The sequence below is a fragment of the Otolemur garnettii genome, unplaced genomic scaffold (genome assembly GCF_000181295.1).
Source record: "Otolemur garnettii isolate 467f Iridium unplaced genomic scaffold, OtoGar3 scaffold00205, whole genome shotgun sequence".
Classification (NCBI taxonomy): Eukaryota; Metazoa; Chordata; class Mammalia; order Primates; family Galagidae; genus Otolemur; species Otolemur garnettii.
In genome coordinates, this window is record NW_003852600.1 from 2,058,717 (window position 1) to 2,069,261 (window position 10,545).

At 40.8% G+C, this 10,545-nt stretch overlaps 1 protein-coding gene across 1 annotated transcript in view; it reads left to right on the plus strand.

The window, feature by feature from the left end:
- Positions 1 to 10,545, plus strand: part of ME1 (malic enzyme 1) — a 161,719-nt gene that overhangs the window by 116,651 nt on the left and 34,523 nt on the right. The window contains exons 8-9 of the mRNA XM_003801301.3: positions 5,980 to 6,077; positions 8,314 to 8,427. Coding sequence (XP_003801349.1) covers positions 5,980 to 6,077; positions 8,314 to 8,427 — 212 coding nt within the window. The remainder of the gene's footprint in view (positions 1 to 5,979; positions 6,078 to 8,313; positions 8,428 to 10,545) is intronic.

The window sequence follows — 10,545 nt, forward strand, 5'->3', positions numbered from 1 at the left end:
TACCACGTGGTACACAGCCCAAGTCCACCCACACCTGCCTCTGTGAAGCCCTGCTGCAGCCCAGCCACGTACCACGTGGTACACAGCCCTAAAACACTGACTCTGTGGCTCTTTACAAAGAGTTTGCCAACCTTAGACCTCAAGGATTAAAAGGAGGTGGTGAGAGCTGAACTAAGGAATTAGTTTGGTCAGAGCAGGTTTGCATTGTGGAAAGATCACTCACGTTGTCTTCAGGGTACAGAACACAACTGACTGAATGGGAGTCCCAGCTACCTTGGAAGGATGAGGCAAGAAAATTGCTTGAGCCCAAGAGTTTGAGGTTGCTGTGAGCTGTGATGCCACAGCACTCTACCAAAGGTGACATAATGAGACTATCTCCAAAAAAGAACTTTGTTTTAGTCATTTGGGGGCTAAATTTCTTTTTGCATATTTATTCATGACAAGAAAATATTTGGAGGGTAATTATTCTGGAAAGAGAATAAGCTGGAATTTCCAGGAATTGAGAAGTGTAAAAGTATAAAGACTGATTTTACTGGGTTGCACCCCTGACTTGAAGACCCGAGTGCCACGACACAGGGGCCCCTGCCAGCATCTGTGCATCTCAGCAGCTCACTCTGCAGCTGTCTCTAAACCAGCCACCAGTAAATGGTTTTACAAACCTATACCATCCTTTCTTTAATATTCCATACCTTATAGGTCTCACAGAGATGTTCTTATAGGAGTTAAAGACCAGTATTAGATAATTTCAAATCATTATGTGGAATTGATAGGACTCTGAGTTCAGCTAAATGGAAAGAATGCTAAATCCAAATCATTTTTAAGAAGGCAGTTAGGAATTAGCGTCAGAATTTCTATCAACCAAAGCCAGAAATTTAGACGTCAGGACTCAGGTACCTCAGAACTGAAGTTTGTAGCATGGGGGGTCTGAGCAGCGGGGCCTGTGGAATAGCCCGGGGTCCACAGCTAATCTGGCCTGAAATACAGTTCATTGCTATGTAGCAATTTTAGAATTTACTGCCATAGAAGCAAAATGTGTCTACTCTGACTAGAGAGAATCTTTGGCAACTCTTTGGGATTCTGAATAGAAAGGACAAACCTTTCTGAACACTTCTCCATACCAAGATTGTGTCCATATGACACATTTTCTCCATACATTTCTTTTTTACCTTTTAACCTTATGTTTTTACCATTATGCCCACAGATGTAATATTTTCCCCACAGTGGGCACAGAAATTACATTCTGGTGCCAACGAAAATAATTATGTAGCCATTACAGCTTTACCATGTAAATAGGTTTACGCTGGACCCTGGGGTGGACTTTTTTTTTTTCATTTTTAACAGATGTGTTAAAGATATTTTATGAAAAGTATTTGATTAAATAAAAATAACTTAAAATTCTACTGTATTAGTGATCTAAAATAATCTTAAATGATATGAATGTTGCTTCAAAATTTATTTTGGGCCTAGATCCATCCTCATTGCGAATTATTTTAAACTTGAAAAAATACACAAATCTATTAAGAGATTGGGCATTTAATTATATAATCTGAAGACCAGCAGAATTAAACAATTTCAGACTGAAAGAATAAGGTGTCAACCTCTAGTCATTTAAAATAAGCTACGAAAAGAGATTTTTCTTACAATAGCCTTTCTCGAATGGCTGTTCTGTAACATGACACTATAAATATCGCACATAGAACTTTTAGCCATTGTAAACTATTTTGACTTGTACGATGTTAAAAATACAGTTAATGCTTTAGTTTACATTTGTGCAAATGTAGTATAATCTATTAATGAATGCTTTGATAATTGACAAGATTAAAATCAGACACGGTAGAAGAGACTCAGAAAAAATTGGATACCATGGCCAGTAAATTTGTTTTTAAAGCCTAACCTTACTAATAAGGTTTTAAAAGTGAATTAAGCAGCAAATGAGAAACTGATGTTCTTCGTCAAGCTGGTAAAGATTTTTTCAGTAATCCCAGTGTTAATAATGATGCTTTTAGAAAACGATTACTCCCACATGCTGCTTGGGGAGTATGAATCAGTATAACTCTTGGACAGCCAATTTGTGTCAGAAGCCTTTTAAACATGCAGATCTTTGATCCAATATGGTAATTCTAATTTTAGAAATTATCCTGAGGAAATAAAGGTGTGTGCAAAACAAATGTACAAGAATACTCATTGCTACACTGTTTTTAATAGCAAAAAAATAAATAAATAAATAAACCCTGTAACTATCCAAAAACAGAGGTTTAATTGAATGAATTGTCATATACCCATAATATAGACTATTACCACTATATGAAATAATATTTTAAAATATATTCTTGACATGGTGAGATAATTATACTTTAAGAGATAAAAATGATGTTAAAACAGGAAGTATGGAATGACATTTTTATAAATCTAAATTTCTAAGTATAAAAAGATCAGACATGGCCCACGGAGTTGTTGAGCCTTAATGTCAAAAATGTCTAAGGTGTGGGGCGACACCTGTGGCTCAAAGGAGTAGGGTGCTGGCCCCTTATAGTGGAGGTGGTGGGTTCAAACCCAGCCCCAGCCAAAAACTGCAAAAAAAAAAAAAAAGTCTAAGGTGTGACCTTTCATCAGCAAGATTACTCAGTGCAGAAGCCTTTTCTTTCTAGTATTCTTTTCTTTTCTTTTTTTTTTTTTTTTTGAGACAGAGCCTCAAGCTGTCCCCCTGGGTAGAGTGCCGTGGCATTACAGCTCACAGCAACCTCCAACTCCTGGCTCAAGCAAGTCTCCTGCCTCAGCCTCCCAAGTAGCTGGGACCACAGGCACCCCCCACAACACCCGACTATTTTTTGGTTGCAGCCATCATTGTTGTTTGGCGGGTCCGGGCTGGGGATTCGAACCCGCCACCTTAGGTGTACGTGGCTGGCGCCTTAGCCGGTTGAGCTATAGGCGCCGAGCCCTAGTATTCTTTTCAAACCGGTTTCATTTTTAGTTTGTGCTGTGATCTGTGTTGGCCGTTGTCTCTATCAGTGGTTTTTTTCTTCACGTCCCCGCGTGCTTGACAACGTGTTAGATGCGAATGATGGTCGCAGGCAAAGAGAAAGAAGGAAACAGCGTTCTGACTATACACCCCTCCTTCTTACTCATAGACCTTTCCCATTTAATACTCACTTGATTTAATGCTTACAGTTAATATTCCAAAACACTTCTTTAATGTGTAGATTTTATAATTGCGTTCCAGCGCATTCCAGATTTCTTTCATACTAAGTGCAGGAAGCTATATTGTCGTGTCAGAATTTGCTGAGTATTCATCAGAAAAAGCAGCCCACGACTTAGAATGCAACCTGTTATATTGCATTTTATTAAAATTCTTTTAGTATTTTGTTCAGTATTTTTATTACAGAAGAGTTTAGTGGGATTTTGCAGTATTACTGTCCTTTCCTAATAAGGCCACCCTCCCACCGTGGGAAAACGCGTCAGAATCAGAGACGGCCTCTCTTCCCATGTAACTGCAGCCTCTCTCTCTGCTCCGCCCCCTGTGAGCACGTTTAATTGCTTTAATTCTCTTTTCTTCAGCTTTCCCACTTTCATCACATTGTTCTCTTTTGTGTCACATTTAATTTAAAGTCAGTTATTTAGTTTATTTAAAGAAGTATACATTGTATTTTAAGAATACTTTCTGTGTGAGCTTTGTACTGGATGCTTAAGGAGATAGGGCTGTTCCCTTTGAGGCACTTGGCTGAAATGACAACATACGTGAAAACCGATTAGGAAGGCAAGGCAGGTGGGCAGGAGTTTTGAGATTACAGTGGCAGGTCTGTTGATTACTTTACACTCAGAAGCTACAAGATTACTAAGAGTCGTAAGAGGGCTCTGGTTTTATGGCTGAGAAAAGGGGCCCAGAGGTCTATGGTCCAGGGTCAGACTTAATGCCTTACGTCTCCTGGTTCTATGTTGTTTATGGAGACATATTTCTAATTATTCGCAGATCTTTTCATCAGTTAATAATTACTTTAATTCTTAAAGTTATTGCCTCAATTCTACGTCTTCCTCTCCAGCAGCCTGTGTCATTCTTTGCCTTAAAAACATAAAAATAAAATATCTGCCTCAGTCCCGTTTCCCACTCCCATCTCCATGTTCACCACTTTCTTTTATTTTTATTTATTTATATTTTCTCAGAAATCTTGAAATCTGTTTTCAAATTCTGGTATCAAATTGAAAAGCAAGGCTGCATATTTTTTTGCTGTTTACAGGACTGTGTTTAGCCAAAATGTCAAAATGTATGAAATTGTTTGCCTCAATTTGAGCTTGCCGTAAGTTCACCTTCCTTTGGAACACCATAATGGTTTGAAACATCGTACTGATGGCGTTGGTTTCATCTTGAAGATGCGTGTTTAGCCCATATAAATGAATGGTTAAATCCACTAAAAATGCTAAATCTGTAAGCCAATTCTCATCATCAAATTCTGGCACGCATTTGGGTTTTGATACCATAAACATCTCCAAACAAAAGTATTATGGGATAATTTGTTTTAAAAAATGTATGTTTTTATAAAATTTTGAGTTTTTTTTTCATATTTACTCCTTCCTCTACAATGAAATTTAAATCAAGGTAGTGCTAGGCTGTATACAAGAATCAGGTTAAATTTTTGATAGTGCTAAAAACATGTTTTTAATTTTTAAATTAATTCTATGAAAAGAAAAATAGAGGTTTCATTAAAGTCCCAGGAAATATTATGGAATGTACGTTTAAGGCCAGTGTGGGTGGAGTAGACCTCCCTTGCCTTATGTGGGCTACTGTGCCTGAGCTTAAACCGTTCTGCGTGTCAATACAGTGTGCTCTAACAGAACTGTATGAAAATAAGTCATTCATCGTAGCTAGGATATTTAGGAATATTTTGTATCTGTCTGTAAATGTCCATTTCTGCTTCAAACCAGAATAATAAACACAGGTAGGGTGATTGCTGCTGATGCTTCAGCGCCGTCTCCTCAACTGGTTAAGTCTTATGGTGTTGGCAGAATCTACAGAAACACTTAAAATACCTTTGTCACTTGGCGGACGTGACACTTCCTCATGTGTCATCCGTCAGAGCTGCTCGAATTTACGTTTTAACCAAGTAAGGGTATTTAAAGTTCGACTGGGCTTCACTGCCCCTCAAAGTGATCTGGGAAACACGAGGGGTAGAAAGTCACTTCAGACAGGAAAGCGCCACAGAAAGCTGCGGTTTCATTCCAGACATGAGCTGTGAAGAAGTTGCTGTGCGATGATGTTCAAGGCAGGAGAACAGCTGTGTGGCCTGCGAAGGCTTCTCTGGTGATGTGAAGAGAGCGGGTGGAGCTTCTGTGCCTATGACACAGTTCTTAATCCCAAATAAATCCTATGTTAACTTTGTCTGGCACGTTGGGGCTCCACCAGTAATCACCGTGGGTGGAAAGCCAGTTATAGAATGTAATAGATCAGATTGTAGTCAACAGTTAATTTTTCACATTTGAAAGTTACAACATTAAATTCCAAGCATTATCAAAGTTATCATTACCAGCAAGTATTTACTACCCGTGCCTGTTCTGTGTAATGGAGAGCAGTAACAGACGCTAAACCATGGGAGTAGTTAGGAGGAAGATTCTAAAATCTCTCATGCAGTAACTGTTTCACAAACAAGGAGACTATTTTATGTACAAAATAGTTTCTGTAAATTCTTTCAGCTAGTAAGGGGACTGAGCTGGAATCCACACAGGAATCCAGATTCCTTGCTCGCTCTCACAGTGTCACCAAAGTCAGTCACAGTACCTTCTTTCCAGAGTGGTGGTAACTTGCTGTCTTAAAATATTAATGTCAGGAACCTGCGAGTTACATCTCATATACAAGATGGGAGCCGACAGCCAATAGGTTTCTTTCCAAACTAGTCCACCTAGTTTGCAAGGATTCCAAGATGCAAATAAAGGCTTGGCGTTGGCAAGGCCCGTCTGAGGTCACTCAGGGATGTTCATTGCTCATTTCAGGGACAGCCTCTGTTGCGGTGGCCGGGCTCCTTGCCGCTCTTCGGATCACCAAGAACAAGCTGTCTGACCAGACGATACTATTCCAAGGAGCTGGAGAGGTACCTGCCTTTATAATGCTTATGTTACTGCAACAAATAACATGTAATAATTGTAACTACTTATTAATTGAAAGTTTAAAGCATTCTTTCAAATTTTTAGTGTGTTACTAGTATAGGCTTTTATCAAAGTTCCCAAATTAAGTATTGAGGCATATTAATTTTTCACAGGAGACCTAGTATAGAGGGGTAGGAAGATTTTTCTATTTTAAATTTGTGAAATCATCAAATGTTGCCAGAGATCTTCACATGCAGAATTCAGGTACCACACAGGAAAACAAAGGGCCAGGCACACTTACATGTAAACGCCCTAGGGCGCTGGAGTGGGCATGTCTGATGATGGCTCCTCCCACATTAGGAGTGGGCGTGTCTGATGATGGCTCCTCCCACATCAGGAGTGGGCGTGTCTGATGGTGGCACCTCCCACATCAGGAGTGGGCGTGTCTGATGATGGCTCCTCCCACATCCGTTTTCTTCATTTCACTCAAGTTGGTGTGACATACCTAACCACACACGTTTTTGAGAGAAAAATATCTTGACTTAGGGACTCAGCGTACATTATAACTGTTTATATGCAAAACAGCAAAGACATTTTAAATTATTGGAAGGAGACTGTAGTAGGACCAAATTATTCTTTCAGTTTTTACTTATTGTAATTTAATCATTTGAAAGAAGAAAGCTAGACTCCAGTAAACAATAATGCCAAATACAAGTTAAAATGTGGCCAGGCACAGTGGCTCACACCTGTAATCCCAGCACTCTGGGAGCCTGAGGTGGGTGGATTGCTTGAGCTCAGGAGTCTGAGACCAGCCTGAGCAAGAGCAAGACCCCGTCTCTTGTAAAAAAAAGAAAAATAGAAAACTAGCCAAGCACTGTGGTGGGTGCCTATAGTCTTAGCTATTGGGGAGGCTGAGACAAGATGATTGCCTGTGCCCACGAGTTTGAGGTTGCTGTGAGCTATGATGATGCCATGGCGCTGTATCCAGGGTGACAGAATGAGACTCTGTCTCAAAAAAAAAAGAAAAAAATTAAATGTTAGGGTATATTAAATAGAGACAGACATTGTAGCTATATATGTGTATATTTTAAGAAACTTTGGATTTTCAAATTTAATAAGATGGTAAACAAAATATACTGGTAGAAATTTGTTAGTTTTCATTTTTCTTGCTCTCAAAATAAAATAGAGACCAGACTCAGCAAGAGCAAGACCCCATCTCTACTAAAAATAGAAAAATTGAGGCAAGAGGATCACTTGAGCCCAAGAGTTTGAGGTTGTGTGAGCTATGATGCCACGACACTCTACCCAGGGTGACAGAGTGAGACAGTGTTTCAATAAATAAATAAATACATGAAGCTAGAATTTAAATACTAACATGCAAATATGCCAAATTATTCAGAACATACACCACATTAACTTTCATGATGAAATAAAAATCAAGGCTAAATCACAGCCCCTCAGCACCCGAGCTCTTTGTCCTTTGGGTTGTCACCTGCCGTCTTTAATCTCAGTGACCCTCTTGGAGTTTTCACAGGCTTCTGAGGAATGGCACGGGTCAGTCTGTGTCCTAACAGGGCAGAGATACTCATGGTTGGATGGCTCCAAACTGACACTGGTTTGTCCCTGAAAAGATACTGGAAATTTCACAGATTATTACAGAATTTACCAAATACCGAGGAGGGTGATTCCTTTAATCTTGTAAAAACTTTCACAACACTTCTTTGTCCAGTTCAGGGAGTAAATGCACGGTTGGGAGCACAGATTTTTCATCAGTTACATTCTGTTGCCTAATTGGTCAAGTTCCCATCCAAACGACCAGGCTTTGTTCTTCCAATCCAATTAGGGGCTGGAGCCTCACAGTAAACAGCACAGTCCAGTGAGCAGCGCTGTCCAGGTCCTTACTGCAAATTTAGTCTTTTCTCCTTGGAGCAAATCTTGGCTGTGTTAACAGGATTAAAGACACTGGCAGTCACGGATATTGCTGGCTTATCTGCTGCTAAATGGTGGCCACACAGTAGCATTTCTGTTGAAGTAAGAAGGGCGAATAATTGTCACTTGGCTGAACCCAAATGTGACAAAAATACTTTGCTCCTGCTATAAACGAATGACTATAGCTCTTTAGTTGTTAGCACAAAACAGGCTGAGCCATTTCACTAACAAAGACAGAAGCAAATGAGACGTAGGCCTTGGTACCGCGTGGAACAGCTTTTAATATGCTTGTTGTCATGACCCCTTTCTCAGGCCGCCTTAGGGATTGCACACCTGATTGTCATGGCCATGGAGGAGGAAGGTTTACCAAAAGAGAAAGCCATCGAAAAGATATGGCTGGTTGACTCTAAAGGACTGATAGTTAAGGTAAGAACCTGCCATTTCTAACCACAGTAGAGCCCACTTTGCCAACCCGGATTACCTCTCAGACGCCACTTCTGTTTCTCTTCTTTACACTCTGTTGTGAGAGTAGCCACCACATATGGACAGTCAGGTTGTGCAGCCATGACGATCTCTGAACACAGGAGAACCACAGCTCAGGAGCCGGCCCGCTGCTCAGGGACTGGACTCCATGTGGCTCCGTGGACTGTCGGTCCACTTGAATTAGTGCAGATGAAATACTGAGAACCAGTACGTTTTATGAAGCACCGTCTGTTAAATTATATGTCCACTAGAAAGAAAGTAGGGAAAAGAAGAAATAGCCACCCTTCTCCTGCTACTTTCTGTCACCAAGTTCTCCGGGTTTGCCTGGTGGTGCCTGACGGCAGACATTAGTAACTGGGCTGCCGGGCGTCGTCTCGCCCCCACCTCAGCTCCAAGTTCACAGGATGTTTGTGAGAACTAAGATTAGGCTTGTGCCCATGCTGCTGGATGGTAATGAGGTATCATTATTACTTGCCATCTGTGTGTATCGATTATTCTTTCATAAACTACTAGAGAAATACAAATGACGTGAAGGCGAGTTTTGAGGAGTAGCCGTGGTAAGCAGTGTCTTCTGGATTGTAATAGAGAAACAAACACGGTGTGTACACACTTCCCAGGAAGCTGTTTCATGTGTATCCAGAGCCTTTAAAATTCTATGCTTCTGATCCACTAGTTTCCATTCTAAGAATGTGTTCTGGGGCAGCACCTGTGGCTCAAAGGAGTAGGGCACCAGCCCCAGATACCAGAGGTGGCAGGTTCAAGCCCCACCCCAGCCAAAATCTGCAAAAAAAAAAAAAAAAAAGTATTCTGTGTTGTGTGTGAGCGTGAGTCACAATAATGATATATTTTATCACATACTAATTATAATACTGGTGTGTTACACTCATCGAAATAAAGGATAATTGTGAAATAAGTTGTATGAGTATAGTATATTGGCTTAAAATTATCTTCAAAGAGCAATAAATGACAGTTTAAAGGATTTAGAATAACATTAGGTAAAAAAAATAAGGTAATTTTTGATTTAAATGTATAATTGCATGTAAAACTCACAGAAGGAACTAGATCAAGTACCTATCACTTAAAACCTTTTTGTGCCTTTTTTATATTTTAAATTCTTAGTAATTGTATTTCTTTAAAGCTAGAAAAATGTTTTTTTTAAAAACAACATATAGAGACAAATTTTGCCTTAAATGATAAGAAAAAGTAAGTGCATAACTTTTTGTAGCAAGCAAGCATGTATAAAGACAGAGACTTTCAATATTGATTTCTTGGCTTTAAAAATGTCTATTGCTTTGAAGAACCAGCGTAACTCTTAAAATCTATACACTGTTGTCACATACTGTGTGCGTATGAAATACCTTATGGATTGGGCTTATTTCTAGACGCTGGGGACACGTTAAAGCCCTTGATCTCAAGAAGCTCACAGCCCAGTGGGAGAACTCATCTTAAACCAGCCAGGAGTCACAGTGATGTGAGAAAGTGCCATTAAACAAGTCGACTGTGCCTCGGCACGCAGTTCCTGCTCCCAGACACTCAAGATGAGGAAGGTCCTGATGGAGTGCCCACTTGGAAAGAAAGGGCTAGCAGTTTATCTGGAGCCTAGCAGATACTATAAACTTGCTAGATCCAAAACTAAAACACAGGAAATGTGGGGGCAGGGTCCCTGAGAGCCCTAAGCAGAGCTAAAGATCAGGGGCAGGGTCCCTGAGAGCCCTGAGCAGAGCTGAGGATCAGAGGCAGGGTCTCTGAGAGCCCTGAGCAGAGCTGAGGATCAGGGACAGGATCCCTGAGAGCCCTGAGCAGAGCTGAGGATCAGGGGCAGGGTCCTGAGAGCCCTGAGCAGAGTTAAGGATCAGGGGCAGTGTCCTGCAAGCCCTGACCAGAGCTAAGGATCAGGGGCAGGGTCCTGAGAGCCCTAAGCAGAGCTAAGGATCAGGGGCAGGGTCCCTGAGAGCCCTGAGCAGAGCTGAGGATCAGGGACAGGGTCCCTGAGAGCCCTGAGCAGAGCTGAGGATCAGGGGCAGGGTCCCTGAGAGCCCTGAGCAGAGCTGAGGATCAGGG